Source organism: Oncorhynchus nerka, linkage group LG20, assembly GCF_034236695.1.
Source record: "Oncorhynchus nerka isolate Pitt River linkage group LG20, Oner_Uvic_2.0, whole genome shotgun sequence".
Lineage (NCBI taxonomy): Eukaryota > Metazoa > Chordata > Actinopteri > Salmoniformes > Salmonidae > Oncorhynchus > Oncorhynchus nerka.
The window spans coordinates 54834139-54846171 of NC_088415.1; the positions used below are offsets into that span (position 1 = coordinate 54834139).

A 12033-nucleotide genomic window follows, 5' to 3' on the forward strand; every position below is an offset into this window, starting at 1 on the left:
GGGGATGGGGGTGTGTGTCTTTTTTGTCAATGACATCGCGCACCAGCTGTTTAATATTAAAGAAGTCTCGAGGTATTGCTCGCCTGAGGTAGAGTACCTTATTTACCAAGAGAGTTCTCATCTGTATTATTCGTAACCGTCCATTTACCACCACAAAGCAAAGCTGGCACTAAGACCACTCTCAACCAACTTTATAAGGCCAAAAGCAAAGAAGAAAATGCTCACCGAGAAGCGGCACTCCTGGTGACCGGGGACTTTAATGCAGGCAAACTTAAATCAGTTTTACCAATGTTTTACCAGCATGTCACATGTGCAACCAGGGGGGGAAAAACCCTAGACTACCTTTACTCCACACACAGAGATGCATACAAAGCGCTCCTCCGCCCTCCATTTGGCAAATCTGACCATAATTCTATCCTCTTGATTCCTGCTGACAAGCAAAAACTAAAGCAGGAAGTATCAGTGACTCGCTCAATTTGGAAGTGGTCAGATGACGCGGATGCTACATTACAGGAATGTTTTGCTAGCACAGACTGGAATAAGTTCTGGGATTCATCCAATGGCATTGAGGAATACACCACCTCAGTCATCGGCTTCATCAATAAGTGCATTTATGACGTCGTCCCCACAGTGACTGTACGTACATATCCCAACCAGAAGCCATGGATTATTGGCAACATCCACATCGAGCTAAAGGCTAGAGCTTCCACTTTCAAGGAGTGGGAGACTGATCCGGACGCTTATAAGAAATCCCACTATGCCCTCAGACGAACCATCAAATAAGCAAAGCGTCAATACAGGATTAAGATTGAATCCTACTACTACACCGGATCTGACGCTCGTCGGATGTGGCAGGGCTTGAAAACTATTACGGACTACAAAGGGAAATCCAGATGCGAGCTGCCCAGTGAAGCGAGCCTACCAGATGAGCTAAATGCCTTTTATGCTCGCTTCGAGGCAAGCAACACTGAAGCATGCACGAGAGCACCAGCTGTTCTGGATGACTGTGTGATAACGCTCTCGGTAGCTGATGTGAACAAAAACTTTTAATCAGGTCAACATTCACAAAGCCGCTGGACCAGACGGATTACCAGGATGTTTACTCAAAGCATGTGTGGACCAACTGTCAAGTGTCTTCACTGACATTTTCAACCTCTCCCTGACCCACAACTGCGTGGCCAGGATTTGCTGAGGACACAATCACCGACAACGAGCAGTTGACATACTGCTCGTTGTGACCTCAGCAAACGTAATGATGGTGTTGGAGTCATGTTTGGCCATGTGGATGAACAGGGAATACAGGAGGGGGCTAAGTACACACCCCAGAGGAGCCCCAGTGTTAAGGATCAGCGTGGTAGACGTGCTGTTGCCTATTCTTACCACCTGGGGGCGGCCCGTCAGGAAGCCCAGGACCTCCTCCTATAGGGATGAGACGACCTATAGGCAGGAGTTCGGAGAACTGGCAGTGTGGTGCCAGGACAACAACCTCTCCCTCAATGTGAGCAAGACAAAGGAGCTGATCGTGGACTACAGGAAAAGGCGTGCCAAACAGGCCCCCATTACCATCGACGGGGCTGTAGTGGAGCGGGTCGAGTGTTTAAAGTTCCTTGGTGTCCACATCACCAACGAACTATCATGGTCGAAACATACCAAGACAGTTGTGAAGAGGACATAACAAAACCTTTTCCCCCTCAGGAGACTGAAAAGATTTGGCAGAAGGTCCTTCAAAAGGTTCTACAGCTGCACCAGAGTGTATCCTGACCGGTTGCATCATCACCTGGTTATGGCAATTGCTCGGCATCTGGCCGTAAGGCGCTACAGGGGGTAGTTCAAACGGCCCAGTACCTCACTGGTGCCAAGCTTCCTGCCACCCAGGACCTATATAGTAGGCGGTGTCAGAGGAAAGCACATAATATTGTCAGAGACTCCAGTCACCCACGTTATAGACTGCTTTCTCTGCTACTGCACAGCAAGCGGTACCGGAGCGCCAAGTCTAGGACCAAAAGGCTCCTCAACAGCTTCTAACCCCAAGCCATTAGACTGCTGAACAATTAATAAAAATCGCCACTAGACTATTTACATTGACCTCCCCCTCCCTTTTGTACATAGCTGCTACTCACTTCACCCCCACCTACATATTACCCTCCTGCACACTTACTTGGTACCAGTGCCCCCTGTATATAGCCTCCTTATTGTTGTTCTTATTGTTACTTTTGATTTTAGCCTACCTGGTAAATATTTTCATCTTCTTGAACTGCACTGTTGGTTAAGGGCTTGTAAGTAAGCATTTCACGGTAAATGCCACATGTTCAATGGCTCAAATGGATTAATTCACATGATTGAGGTTTTGTGTGAGCTATATAAACGATAATTGTGAGGAAAGGTTGATGCCACAGAATTAATACAGTACAACTCATTGGGATACAAGCCCCACCCGTAGACTGTAGTAGTGACTCCATCACTGCGCCGTGGCGTGGAGCTTTTTGCATCAGCTGCAAAGACCTATGTGTATGAACTTTATTGTTCCCAAGCAAAAAAACATTGCACCAACAGGTCGACGTGTCAGGAAATAGTCGGTGCAAGTAAATGGGCTAAAGAAGGGTTGGGTAACAGTCTACGAAAAACAACAGTTTTAAAGACTTTAAAAAATACATTTTCAGCGTGAAATAAATATAGCTAGCTAACGTTGGTTGTCACCGCTTTCTTACGATGTTGACCAAATTCGAGACGAAGTCGGCCCGTGTGAAAGGTAAGTTAATGCCGTTAAGTTAGCAACCTGTGTTAGCTAGTTAACGACGTTGCCCATGTTAATGTAAAATGTTGCTATCTTTAGTCGTTGTACATTTACAAGACATATTTATTGATTATATTAGCAATGCCATTGTCACGATCTCTAGATTCTTCATGACTTCGCTAGCTAGCTTCTTCCCTCTGATTGCAAGGAAACGAATGCTATCTTCGCTAATGCTAACGACACTACATGACCAAAACACATCTCGATTTGTTCAAACTTATGGGCGATAAAACAGTACCAGTCAAATGTTTGGACACCTACTCATTCAATGGTTTTTCTTATTTGGTTCCTAGTTTTTACATAGTTGATGTCTTCACTATTATTCAACAATGAAACAACATATGTAATCATGTAGTAACCAAAAAAAATGTAAAATCAAAATATATTTTATGAGATTTTTCAAAGTAGCCACCCTTTCCCCTGATGACAGCTTTGCACACTCTTGGCATTCTCTCAACCAGCTTCACCTGGAATGCTTTTCCAACAGTCTTGAAGGAGTTCTCACCTATGCTTATCCTTTACTCTGCGGTCCAACTCCCATCTCAACTGGGATGAGGTCAGGTGATTTGATGCAGCACTCCATCACTCTCTTTCTTGGTCAAATAGCCCATAAACAGCCTGGAGGTGTGTTGGGTCATTGTCCTGTTGAAAACAAATGATAGTCCCACTAAGCGCAAACCAGATGGGATGGCATATTGCTGCAGAATGCTGTGGTAACCATGCTGGTTAAGCGTGCCTAGAATTCTAAATAAATCGCTCACAGTGTCACCAGCAATGCACCATCACACCAACTCCTCCATGCTTCACGGTGGGAACCACACATGCGGAGATCAACCGTTCACCTACTCTGCAGCTCACAAAGACTTGGCAGTTGTGTCCAAATGTGAGATTTTTGGTTCCATCAGACCAAAGGACAGATTTCCACCAGTCTAATGTCCATTGCTTGTGTTTCTTGGCCCAAGCAAGTCTCTTGTTCTTATTGGATTTTTTTAGTAGTGGTTTATTTGCAGCAATTTGACCATGAAGGACTGATTCACGCAGTCTCCCCTGAACAGTTAATTTTGAGATGTCTGTAACGCATTTATTTGGCCTGCAATCTGAGGTGCAGTTAACTCTAATTAACTTATCCTCTGCAGCAGAGGATACTCTGGGTCTTCCATTCCTGTGGCGGTCCTCATGAGAGCCAGTTTTATCATAGGACTTGATGGTTTTTGCGACTGCACTTGAAGAAACTTTCGGTTTTTCAAATTTTCAGGATAGACTTACCTTCATTTCTTAAAGTAATGATGGACTGTAATTTCTCTTTGCTTATTAGAGCTGTTCTTGCCATAATATGTACTTGTTCTTTTACCAAATAGGGCTATCTTCTATATGCCACCTCAACCTTGTCACAACACAACTGATTGATTGGCTTAAATGCATGAAGAAGGAAATAAATTCCACAACACCTATTAATTGAAATGCATTATGAAACTGGTTGAGAGAATGCCAAGAGTGCAAAGCTGTCATCAAAGCAAAGGGTGGTTACTTTGAAGAATTTCAAATATAAAATAGAAACGGAACCCTGTCTTTCAAAGATAATTTGTAAAAATCCAAATATCTTAAAAGATCTTCATTGTAAAGGGTTTAAAACACTGTTTCCCAACAATTAATGAACATGCACCTGTGGAACAGTCATTAAGACACTAACAGCTTACAGACGGTAGGCAATTAAGGCCACAGTTATGAAAACTTAGGACACTAAAGAGGCCTTTCTACTGACTCTGAAAAACACCAAAAGAAAGATGCCCAGGGTCCCTGCTCATCTGTGTGAACGTGCCTTAGGCATGCTGCAAGGAGGCATGAGGACTGCAGATGTGGCCAGAGCAATAAATTGCAATGTCCGTACTGTGAGACGCCTAAGACAGTGCTACAGGGAGACAAGACGGACAGCTGATCGTCCTCTCAGTGGCAGACCACGTTTAACAACACCTGTACAGGATCGGTACACCTGTGGGACAGGTACAGGCTGGCAACAACAACTGCCCAAGTTACACCAGGAACGCACAATCCCTCCATCAGTGCTCAGACTGTCTGCAATAGGCTGAGAGAGGCAGGACTGAGGGCTTGTAAGCCTGTTGTAAGGCAGGTCCTCACCAGACATCACCAGCAGCAATGGTGGGTTTGTGCCCATAGGTGACGTTGTTGCTGGTGATGTCTGGACCAGTTCTCTAAATATGCTTTGTTATACAATTTTTAAAGGTCAAATACACTGCATTTTAAACAGCCAGCAATAATCTAATAAATTCAGAGCTTGTGTAATTATACCTAGGCTGAATATATGCCTTCCAAACCATAAGACCCACTAATAATTTTGATTTTATTTATTTTTGCAATCACTGATCTGGCTTTTAGTTCTGTATATAAAAATCCCCTTTTACAAATGTAACTAGAACAATCCATAATGCACATACAGTTTTAGTGACTCAGGCATTGTGTGTGTATGTTTTGAACATGGCATCCGATCTCAGAAATCTGACTTCAGTGCATTCAAGACAACTGATAACTTGGGGGAAAAACTAGCTCCGATTGGGGCTAATATTTTTTGAGAGCGGTCATCCAACTCAGAATTTAAAATCTGAAACTAGGGTATCTTTCTAGAATTCCGACCTGAAGATCACTGACATCGTTCATCGAGTTCCCAGTTTCTTGAAAGCACCAATAATCATTGATTGTGTACTTGATGACCATGTTGCCATTCATTGATGTCATAGCTAGTAGACACAGGTTGTATAACTAGCTAGTCTCCCTAGGCAAACTTGTTACCGCCTACAATGTGTCAAGCTTTGCCAAGGGGCGGGTTTACAAGACTAGTAAGTCAACTTTCTAAAACCATTTATTTTCCATAGGGCTGAGTTTCCACCCTAAGCGGCCCTGGATCCTTGCTAGTCTTCACAATGGAGTCATCCAGCTGTGGGACTATCGAATGTGCACACTGATTGACAAGTTCGATGAACATGATGGTAAAATGAGTTTTGTAACAAATTTCAACAACAAAAAAATGTAAGAATTTGATCCAGTTTGATTGGTTATTGATTATGATGTTTGTGTTTTTATTGTAAAGGCCCTGTCAGAGGAATTGATTTCCACAAGCAGCAGCCTCTTTTTGTGTCTGGAGGTGATGACTACAAAATCAAGGTTAGACTTATTTATATTAGGGATGTGAAAAATGTACAATTTTGCTTAACTCTTAAACTGCCATTTAAAAAAAAATAGTTTTTCCGTTAAAATTATAAGGAAAAAAATCATACAATTCCATGTCAATTCACAATGCAGAATAATGGTCCTATTACATATGTGTATATACCCTTGAAAGCGCTACGACATGTTTGTTTGTCTGTAAGAGCATACAATGGCTTTTTAACATTAGAACAGCCTGACCTTTCAGCCTATTAGTACCCGCTAGAGAACATTGCTAACGTTGTCCCCTTTAGCATACGCATCAGATGCATATCAACCCGCAAAGTTGCGAGGATATTCTTGGCCCAAGCAAGTGATATTTGGAAAAAGAGCTGCACCTCTTGAATTGAGTTATTTGACAGAAGTTAGTGTCACAGAAAGTGCAGAATATGTTATTTTTGATACTATATATAAATCAAAAAGTTTCACATGCATGTGACTGAAGGAGGATTTGATAAAGTGATGCAGATAGACTGGCTTCGTTTGCTTCCCCTCACTCATCAACTCAGTCAAAGATATGTTTTGCATTATTCCAAAGGCCTCTACTGCAACATAGGACATTTTTGTTTCCCTTACAGTAAATTTAATTCGTAATAATAGAATTATGGTAAATAAAACAGTCCCGTAAAGCTTATTTTAACAAAGTCAAATGTAAAATAAGATGATATCGTCCTGCCAGGCACTTGGTCAAATTATTTGCCATAAACATGAGTGCCAATGCTGATTAAATAGGCATAACGCAAACTCATCGTTACACTATTGTTCTAAATTAAATCAACCTCTTGATCCTCCTTGTCTGTAGATGGTTTCAAAGCGCCACTGAATGGGCATTTTACTTGTCTGTAAAGGAATGCCGCTTCTGAAGCAGGACTAACGTCCATTACTAGGCGACCAGAACTGTCAAACAAATAATCTCAATCTGCCTGCACACAGCCTGTCTACTTCTTACGGGCAGACCACTCTTTCCTAAATTAAATTCAATGTTATTGGTCGCATACACACGGTTAGCAGATGTTAATGCGAGTGTAACAAAATGCTTTAAAGTTAATTAAATACTGTGACTTACCAAGACGTTTAGTAGAAAGAGAACACCCCTTCTGCTAGGAATCGACTCCTAAGATTCAGTGTTTTTGAAACGGAGGAGACTGATTAGCTTCTGTAATTTAGAGAACACAAACACTTGCATCTCCAAGATGGCATAGCAGTCAGACGTATTTTGTCCTCGTCTTGTCGTGTCCCGTATATATATTTACAACTTTCTTCGCATACCTTTTTATATATATATTTTTATTTTCCATAAACTCATCTTCAAAATACTCTCCTGCAACCCGCCTCACCAATTTATATTTATAAAAAAAAAAAAAGTATTATTTACCTCAAATCTGTAATCCTCCATAGAAGCTAACCAGAAGCTAGCCAGAAGCTAATCCAGAAACTAGCCAGAAGCTAGTTTGAAGCTAATCAGAAGCTAGTTAGCTTCTTTACTGTCTAATCGTTAGTATTCAGCTAACCACGGTTTGTGATCATCAGCTATCCTTTAGCTCAAAAATCTATCGGCAGTTTTGTGCGGACCGGAACATACCGGACCTAATTTTATTTTAATTTTATTTAAAAAAAATTCTCTCTGTGTCCCCGGATTTCAACCGCTAACTATGGACATTTATACCTGGATCTCGCAGCTAGCTAGCTGCTATCCGTGTGACTATCGTTTACGTCGATTCCGGAGCAAACATCAATTATTCCGGAGCTAGCCAGCTGAAGAGTTCCATCAGTCACTCCTGGGCTACAATCACTTATCCGGACCCGTTTTACTGCCAACGCGGAGCCCCACCGGGCCTTCACAACTGGACTACTGACGTTATCTGCCCGAGGGAGTTATCCAGTTGGCTCCTCCGTCGCGACGTTACCTGAACGCCCATCTGCGGTCCGCTAATCGTTAGCTGTCTTATCGGCTGCTACCTGAATAGACCTATCGGACAATTTTCTGGGGCCTCTATAACTATATCTATTGGGGTTTTTTCGAATTGGATTGATCCCCTCTACCATACGGAACCCCACTAATCCTATCGACGGAAACGCAACGAGGTGGCTAAAAACATCCTATGCTAGCTTGCTACCGATGGCCCGGCTAGCTGTCTGAATCGCCGTGACCCCAACCAACCTCACTACTCACTGGACCCTTTTGATCACTCGACTAAGCATGCCTCTCCTTAATGTCAATATGCCTTGTCCATTGCTGTTCTGGTTAGTGTTTATTGGCTTATTTCACTGTAGAGCCTCTAGTCCTGCTCACTATACCTTATCCAACCTATTAGTTCCACCACCCACACATGCGATGACATCTCCTGCTTTCAATGATGTTTCTAGAGACAATATCTCTCATCATCACTTAATACCTAGGTTTACCTCCACTGTATTCACATCCTACCATACCTTTGTCTGTACATTATACCTTGAAGCTATTTTATCGCCCCCATAAACTCTCCCATTTACTCTCTGTTCCAGATGTTCTAGACGACCAATTCTTATTGCTTTTAGCCGTACCCTTATCCTACTCCTCCTCTGTTCCTCTGGCGATGTAGAGGTGAATCCAGGCCCTGCAGTGCCTAGCTCCATTCCTATTCCCCAGGCGCTCGCTTTTGATGACTTCTGTAACCGTAATAGCCTTGGTTTCATGCATGTTAACATTAGAAGCCTCCTCCCTAAGTTTGTTCTATTCACTGCTTTAGCACACTCTGCCAACCCAGATGTTCTAGCTGTGTCTGAATCCTGGCTTAGGAAGACCACCAAAAATTCTGAAATGTTCATCCCAAACTACAATATTTTCAGACAAGATAGAACTGCCAAAGGGTGCGGTGTTGCAATCTACTGCAAAGATAGCCTGCAGAGTTCTGTCCTACTATACAGGTCTGTACCCAAACAATTTGAACTTCTACTTTTAAAAATCCACCTCTCTAAAAACAAGTCTCTCACCGTTGCCGCCTGCTATAGACCACCCTCTGCCCCCAGCTGTGCTCTGGACACCATATGTGAACTGATTGCCCCCCATCTATCTTCAGAGCTCGTGCTGCTAGGCGACCTAAACTGGAACATGCTTAACACCCCAGCCATCCTACAATCTAAGCTTTATGTCCTCAATCTAACACAAATTATCAATGAACCTACCAGGTACCTCCCCAAAGCCTTAAACACGGGCACCCTCATAGATATCATCCTAACCAACTTGCCCTCTAAATACACCTCTGCTGTCTTCAACCAAGATCTCAGCGATCACTGCCTCATTGCCTGCATCCGTAATGGGTCAGCGGTCAAACAACCTCCACTCATCACTGTCAAAAGCTCCCTGAAACACTTCAGCGAGCAGGCTTTTCTAATCGACCTGGCCGGGGTATCCTGGAAGGATATTGATCTCATCCCTTCAGTAGAGGATGCCTGTTTTAAAAAAAAAATGTCTTCCTAACCATCTTAAATAAGCATGCCCCATTCAAGAAATGTGGAACCCGGAACAGATATAGCCCTTGGTTCTCCCCAGACCTGACTGCCCTTAACCAACACAAAAACATCCTATGGCGTTCTGCATTAGCATCGAACAGCCCCGTGATATGCAGCTGTTCAGGGAAGCCAGAAACTATTATACACAGGCAGTTAGAAAAGCCAAGGCTAGCTTTTTCAAGCAGATATTTGCTTCCTGCAACACTAACTCAAAAAAGTTCTGGGACACTGTAAAGTCCATGGAGAATAAGAACACCTCCTCCCAGCTGCCCACTGCACTGAAGATAGGAAACACTGTCACCACTGATAAATCCACTATAATTGAGAATTTCAATAAGCATTTTTCTACGGTTGGCCATGCTTTCCACCTGGCTACCCCTACCCCGGTCAACAGCACTGCACCCCCCACAGCAACTCACCCAAGCCTTCCCCATTTCTCCTTCTCCCAAATCCGTTCAGCTGATGTTCTGAAAGAGCTGCAAAATCTGGACCCCTACAAATCAGCCGGGCTAGACAATCTGGACCCTTTCTTTCTAAAATTATCTGCCGAAATTGTTGCCACCCCTATTACTAGCCTGTTCAACCTCTCTTTCGTGTCGTCTGAGATTCCCAAATATTGGAAAGCAGCTGCGGTCATCCCCCTCTTCAAAGGGGGGGACACTCTTGACCCAAACTGCTACAGACCTATATCTATCCTACCATGCCTTTCTAAGGTCTTCGAAAGCCAAGTCAACAGATTACCGACCATTTCAAATCTCACCATACCTTCTCTGCTATGCAATCTGGTTTCAGAGCTGGTCATGGGTGCACCTCAGCCACGCTCAAGGTCCTAAACGATATCTTAACCGCCATCGATAAGAAACATTTACTGTGCAGCCGTATTCATTGTCAGTCACCACATCCTCATCGGCAGACTCGACAGCCTTGGTTTCTCAAATGATTGCCTCGCCTGGTTCACCAACTACTTCTCTGATAGAGTTCAGTGTGTCAAATCGGATGGTCTGCTGTCCGGACCTCTGTCTCTATGGGGGTGTCTCTATGGGGGTGCCACAGGGTTCAATTCTTGGACCGACTCTCTTCTCTGTATACATCAATGATGTCGCTCTTGCTGCTGGTGAGTCTCTGATTCACTTCTACGCAGACGACACCATTCTGTATACTTCTGGCCCTTCTTTGGACACTGTGTTAACAACCCTCCAGGCAAGCTTCAATGCCATACAACTCTCCTTCCGTGGCCTCCAATTGCTCTTAAATACAAGTAAAACTAAATGCATGCTCTTCAACCGATCGCTGCCTGCACTTGCCCGCCTGTCCAACATCACTACTCTGGACGGCTCTGACTTAGAATACGTGGACAACTACAAATACCTAGGTGTCTGGTTAGACTGTAAACTCTCCTTCCAGACCCACATCAAACATCTCCAATCCAAAGTTAAATCTAGAATTGGCTTCCTATTTCGCAACAAAGCATCCTTCACTCATGCTGCCAAACATACCCTTGTAAAACTGACCATCCTACCAATCCTCGACTTCGGCGATGTCATTTACAAAATAGCCTCCAATACCCTACTCAACAAATTGGATGCAGTCTATCACAGTGCAATCCATTTTGTCACCAAAGCCCCATATACTACCCACCATTGCGACCTGTACGCTCTCGTTGGCTGGCCCTCGCTTCATACTCGTCGCCAAACCCACTGGCTCCATGTCATCTACAAGACACTGCTAGGTAAATTGGCCCCTTATCTCAGCTCGCAGGTCACCATAGCATCACCCACCTGTAGCACGCGCTCCAGCAGGTATATCTCTCTGGTCACCCCCAAAACCAATTCTTTCTTTGGCCGCCTCTCCTTCCAGTTCTCTGCTGCCAATGACTGGAACGAACTACAAAAATCTCTGAAACTGGAAACACTTATCTCCCTCACTAGCTTTAAGCACCAACTGTCAGAGCAGCTCACAGATTACTGCACCTGTACATAGCCCACCTATAATTTAGCCCAAACAACTACCTCTTTCCCTACTGTATTTATTTTGATTTATTTTGCTCCTTTGCACCCCATTATTTTTATTTCTACTTTGCACATTCTTCCACTGCAAATCTACCATTCCAGTGTTTTACTTGCTATATTGTATTTATTTTGCAACCATGGGCTTTTTTTTTGCCTTTACCTCCCTTATCTCACCTCATTTGCTCACATCGTATATAGACTTGTTTATACTGTATTATTGACTATATGTTTGTTTTACTCCATGTGTAACTCTGTCGTTGTATGTGTCAAACTGCTTTGCTTTATCTTAGCCAGGTCGCAATTGTAAATGAGAACTTGTTCTCAACTTACCTACCTGGTTAAATAAAGGTGAAATAAAAAAATGTTTCCTAGCAACCGACAGAGAGCGAGGGGGGGGGCACAATATAGGCAGATCGGCCACCAGGCAGACAGAGTCAGAACCATAAACTAGGCCTATCTATCGGCAATCAAAAGTTGTATCTCGCATTAAAATACTGTATTTAGCCATTTCTTGGCCTC

The 12033-nt window shown here is 43.4% G+C and overlaps 1 protein-coding gene across 1 annotated transcript in view; it reads left to right on the forward strand.

The window, feature by feature from the left end:
- The first annotated feature begins 2533 nt into the window (after positions 1-2533).
- LOC115102799 (coatomer subunit alpha-like) overlaps positions 2534-12033 on the forward strand; it is a 30385-nt gene continuing 20885 nt past the window's right edge. The window contains exons 1-3 of the mRNA XM_065005603.1: positions 2534-2749; positions 5683-5796; positions 5898-5971. Of these exons, the coding sequence (XP_064861675.1) occupies positions 2710-2749; positions 5683-5796; positions 5898-5971 (228 nt within the window). The 5' untranslated portion in view covers positions 2534-2709. The remainder of the gene's footprint in view (positions 2750-5682; positions 5797-5897; positions 5972-12033) is intronic.